This window comes from Neopelma chrysocephalum, unplaced genomic scaffold (assembly GCF_003984885.1).
Source record: "Neopelma chrysocephalum unplaced genomic scaffold, ASM398488v2 Primary Assembly neopelma1_219, whole genome shotgun sequence".
Taxonomy (NCBI): Eukaryota; Metazoa; Chordata; class Aves; order Passeriformes; family Pipridae; genus Neopelma; species Neopelma chrysocephalum.
Genome location: NW_020897881.1, coordinates 58,304 through 63,857, shown reverse-complemented (window position 1 = coordinate 63,857; position 5,554 = coordinate 58,304). Strand labels below are relative to the sequence as shown.

The window sequence follows — 5,554 nt, the reverse complement described above, 5'->3', positions numbered from 1 at the left end:
AAATCCCAAAAAATCCCTAACAATGCCAAAAACCCCTAAAAATCCCCCCCAAAAATCAAAAAAATCCCTAAAAATGCCAAATATCCCAAAAAATCCCTAAAATCCCTAAAAATCCTAAAAAAATCCCCAAAAATCCCCCAAAATCCCTTAAAGCCCCCAAAATCCCTAAAAATAAAAAAAATCCATAAAAATACCCCCAAATCCCCAAAAAATCCCTAAAAATCCCCAAAAACCCCTAAAAAATAAAAAAAAATCCCTAAAAAATCCCCAAAAATCCAATAAAAAGCCCAGAAAACCCCAAAATACCCCTAAAATCGCCGTACCCGCACGTCCTGGCGCTCGAAGAGCTCCCGGGTGGCCACGCAGGCGACGAGCGAGCTGAGGGTGGGATGAAAATTCCCGAAATGCATCTTTTTCCCCTCCCAGGGAAATCGGCCCGGCGCGATTCCCGCCGGGAATGGGGATGGCGGCGTTTCTCCGGGAGTTTTTATGCGGGAAGCGAGTCCGGCCCCTCACGGAAAAAAAAGCTCCCGGAGGATCATCCCCCGTGTGTGTTCGTGAGGGAGAATTCCAGCCCCGAGTGGCGCGGGAGGGGAGGGATCGGGAATAAAATGGAAGCGGCGCTTGGAAAAGGGTGACGTGAGGGCTGAGTCAGCTTCCCGAGGTTAATTCCCGGCTCGGGAACATGGAAAAAAAGCAGCGAGGCAGCTGCTTCCTCAGGCATAGTTTCCATTGGAGGTAATTCCAGGCTCCTCCTGGAATGGGCCGGGCCCGGCTGGAAGATGGAAAATGTGAGGAGGGATGGAGGGAAAGAGCGCCGGGAAAGGGGTTCTTGTGGAGACAGGAGGGGGATTTCCTTCCAAGGGTTTGGGAATGGAGGTGAAATCCCGCAGGGCAACGGGTATTTTTGGGAAAAAAATTCCTACAGGTTGGAATTTAGGGATGAGGGGGGAGTCGTTTTGCTCGTGTTGCAGGGGGGATTCATTTGGAAGCTTTTTCAAAGTACATATACATATACATATACATATATATAAAGGTGTTTATATATATATATATATTTATATATATATATATGGCTTTCATATATATATATATATATATATATATATATATATAAATCCCGCAGGGCAACAGCTTCTTTGGGAAAAAAATCCACAGGTAGGAATTTAGGGATGAAGAAGGGCAATAATTTTCCTCACACTGCAGAAGGAATTCATTTGGAAGCTTTTTCAAAGAAACGATTATATTTTTATATATATATATATATAAATATAAATATATATATAAGGCTTTGGGAATGGAAAACAAATCCTCCTCAGGGCAACAGCCTTTTGGGAAAAACAATTAAATCTTATATTATATCCATTAAATACATTCCATTATATCAATTAAATACCTTGTATTATATCCCTTAAATATCTTATATTATGTACATTAAATATCTTACATTATATCCCTTAAATATACTATATTATACTGCTTAAATATATTCCATTATATCTATCAAATATATTATATCTATTAAGGTTGAAATTCAGGGATGAGGAGGGGGAATAATTTTCCTCACATTCCAGGGAGAATTCATTTGGAAGCTTTTCCAAAGTAACAATTTTATATATGATAGATATATATATCATATATAGAATATATATTATATATAATATATATTTTTATATAGTATGTTATATTATATATACAATATATTTTATATATATTGTATATAACATATATTATACATTATACAATAGATATTATATATATTACCTATAAAATATATATTTTAGATATATAAGGCTTTGGGAATGGCAAAGAAATCCCCCTCAGGGCAACAGCTTTTTTTGGAAGTAAAATCTACAGGTTGGAATTTAGGGATGAGGAGGGGGAATAATTTTCCTCACATTCCAGGGGGAATTCATTTGGAAGCTTTTCCAAAGTAACTATTATTATATATATATATGATATATGTATATATATAAGGCTTTGGGAATGAAAATGAAATCCCTCAGGGCAACAGCTTTTTTTGGAAAAAAAATCCACAGGTTGGAATTTAGGGATGAGGAGGAAGGAATAATTTTCCTCACATTCCAGGGGGAATTCATTTGGGAGCTTCTTCAAAGCAACAATATGGATTAATTCCCAGTCTGACCTTATTAAAAACTCTTCCCAAGCCTTGGGGACTGGGGAGAGATTTTTTGGGGGTTTTTTTTGGAGGAGCTTTTTGTGGATTTATTTTTTGGGGGGGAGAGATTTTGTGGGGTTTGTTGTCTTTTTTTTTTTTTAAATCAAGAACCATTTTAAAAATTCATCACCATTTAAAGTAATTAATTAAACTTAAACTGAAGTTTTAGAAACTTTTTGGGACTTTTCCTTTGCACCTTCAGCTCAAAATTTATACTGAACTCAAACCCTTTGTGCACTCAATTCTTTATAATATAACTCAGGGCTTGGAAAAGCAGAAAGTTTTATGGAATACCTGCAAAAATCAGCCAGTCCCGAAGTTTAAAACCTTATTTCACAAATATTTAACCATGGATAACTATCCAGATGGAGAGTATTCCCTATTTTCAGGGGCTAAAATCCCCTGCAGGATGCAAACTCTCTGTAAGGTCACTTTGGTGTAAGAGTGAAAGAACATTTAAACCAACTTCTTAGCACCTTTTCCTGCATGTCCTCACTTCAAAATCCCAGAATCCCAGGATCACTGAGGTTGGAAAAGCCCTCCAAGGTCAAAGATTCCAAGCTGTGCCCGATGCCCACCTTGTGCCACGGCCAGGCCTTCCTTGGACACCTCCAGGGGTTGGACACCTCCAAACCTCCCTGGGCAGCCCCTGCCAATGTTTCCAAGCCTTGCCATGAAGGAAGGGATGGATCCATCCCATCAGAGATCCGGACTGGGAACACACCGGATTCCCAACCAGCACTGAACATGAGCCAGAGTGTGCCCAGGTGGCCAAGAAGGCCAATGGATCCTGGCCTGGCTCCTCACCCTCACAGGGAAAAATTCCTTGCAATATCCCACCTAACCCTGCCCTCCTTCAGCTCAAGACCAGAGTGTATTAAATAAACTACCCTGAATTATTACAAATCAAGCACAAGCACTTCTGATCTCCCAAAAAAACCCCCAATTCTCAGTGTCCCTGCCCAGCTCCCCAAGGGCTCTTTGAGGAGCAGGTGGAAAAACCAGGAGCCAGAGTTACCCAACCCCCTGTTGCCAAATCCTGGCGGTGTTGAAATATTCCCTCAGCCCCTGGAAATGTTCCCTCAGCCCTTGGAATGCTGGGGAAGGACCTGCAAGTGGAACAAGAACACCAAGAACACACCCAGACTATCAGAGGCTGCAGATCTGATGTTCTGATGTTATCAGAGGGCGGGTTTTGTTCTCCCTTTTATCTCCCTTTGGGGCTTTCTGCCTTCTCTTTGAGCCTCCCCCGTGACCCAGGGAGGGAGGACAAGGGCAAGGACGGCATCTGCTCCAATGTGTCAATTAAGGGACTAATTAAGGTCACAATTCATCAGGGCAACAGCAGGTTCTGGTGCCCCCAACATAAGGAGGACGTGGAATTGTTGGAACAAGTGCAGGGGAGGCCACAAAATTCCTGAGGGAACTGGAGCACCTTCCCTATGGAGACAGGATGGGAGAGTTGGGGTGTCCAGCCTACAGAGGAGAAGGGTGTGTGGAGACCTCAGAGCACATTCCAGAGGCTGAAGGGGCTCCAGGGAAGCTGGAGAGGGACTGTCCCTCAGGAACTGCACTGACAGGACAAGGGGGAGTGGGAACAAATTGGAAGAGGGGAAATTTAAGTGGGATATTGGGAAGGAATTCCTGGCTGGGAGAGTGGGGAGGGGCTGGGATAGGATTCCCAGAGAAGCTGGGGCTGCCCCTGGATCCCTGGAAGTGTCCAAGGCCAGGCTGGACCTGGAACAACCTGGGATAGGGAAAGGTGTCCCTGCCCATGGCAGGGGGTGAAATGAGATGATCCCCAAAGTCCCTTCCAAACCAAACCATTCCAGGATTCCACGATGCTGCTGCACTTTGGGAAACAAGACCCAAGGAAAGCAGAGGGCTCAGAACTGTGGGACACAACAGCACAACCAGCCCTGATTCCTCAGTTTTCCCTTTTTTCCTTGGGAGGTGCAGATTCCAGGGCTCAAGTTCTGAAAGCTGAGTCCTAAACACCACAGACAAGATGCTCAAGGAAGTCCTAAAGTCTTCCCAAACAGCCCCTGCACTGGCAGCACTGCCCAAGGACAGAAGTTTAGAGAGACCATTTTTGGATATTTTTGGGCTAAAAGGAAAAACAAGGAGTTGAATGAGTACATGGAATAGTGGGAACACAAAATGATTGAATGCCATAATAAGTCCATAATTTAACTTCCACATGCAGCAGGAGAGGGAAGGGAGAGGCCACAGAGTTCATAATAAAAAAGCCAAGTCACCAAAATTGCCCAGAACTACATCAGCAAAGTGAACATTCCAAGAGGGAAAATGAATGTCAATGTGTTGGAAATTCCATAAAATGATCCCCCCCAAGCCATAAACCAGAACAATCCAGGCCATTCTTGCCTCTCCTCCCTGGCAGGTTTTACAGGTGCCCTTGGAGCTGCTCCTTCCCTCTCAACATACAGCTCCTATTCCTGTCTCCATGTTCATTTTCCTGCCTTTTAGCCCTTCCTTAGGCTGGGGATAAACCCCTCTGAAGTGAAAATCATCCTGGATTTGTTTTCCTGGGGGTTGGGAGAGCGGAGGGAGGGGCAGACAGGGAAGCACAAACTGATTCCAGAGCTATCCATGCGTGCCTGGGGTCGGGAAGCTCCGTGGGCACTGGATTCAGGTGACCTTCAAACCAATCAGGGAAATATTCCCAAAATCCCCACGACTCAGAGGCACCAGAAAAGTCAGGAAGTTTAACACAGGAAGGGTTAATGAGCACAAATCCCTGACAGTGGAGTTTTCTCTCCTGCTTTGAAAAAACATCCTCCAGCACCTTCTTTTCCCTGCCCTTGGGATTCAAGATGAGGGATTCAAGAAAGGGGATGTCTTCCATGTGGGGGTTTGTGTTGGGGGTTGGTGAGCAAGAGGAGTCACATAAAGGCCCCTTTAGATGGGATATTGGGAAGGAATTCCTGGCTGGGAGGGTGGGGAGGGGCTGGGATAGAATTCCCAGAGAAGCTGTGGCTGCCCCTGGATCCCTGGAAGCGTCCAAGGCCAGGTTGGACGGGGCTTGGAGCAACCTGGGCTGGTGGAAGGTGTCCCTGCCCATGGCAGGGGGTGGCACTGGATAAGCTTTAAGGTCCCTTCCAACCCAAACCATTCCAGGATTCCATGATTCCACCTGATTGTGGCCTTGCAGGGCCTGAAGGGGCTCCAAGAAAGATGGAGAGAGACTATTTCCAAGGGCTGGAGGGACAGGACAAGGAGAATGGCTTCAAACTGTCAGAGGGCAGGGATAGATGGGATATTGGGAAGGAATTCTTCCCTGTGAGGGTGGGGAGAGGCTGGGATAGAATTCCCAGAGAAGCTGTGGCTGCCCCTGGATCCCTGGAAGTGTCCAAG

General features: G+C 44.9%; 1 protein-coding gene across 2 annotated transcripts in view; it reads right to left on the bottom strand.

The window, feature by feature from the left end:
• Positions 1-5,554, bottom strand: part of RCAN1 (regulator of calcineurin 1) — a 34,096-nt gene that overhangs the window by 6,853 nt on the left and 21,689 nt on the right. The window contains exon 1 of one of the 2 annotated variants that reach the window (XM_027703274.1): positions 324-678. The exons of the other annotated variant lie outside the window; for it this stretch is intronic. Coding sequence (XP_027559075.1) covers positions 324-410 — 87 coding nt within the window. The 5' untranslated portion in view covers positions 411-678. Of the gene's footprint in view, positions 1-323; positions 679-5,554 lie in introns of those variants that run through there. 2 annotated transcript variants of the gene reach the window in all.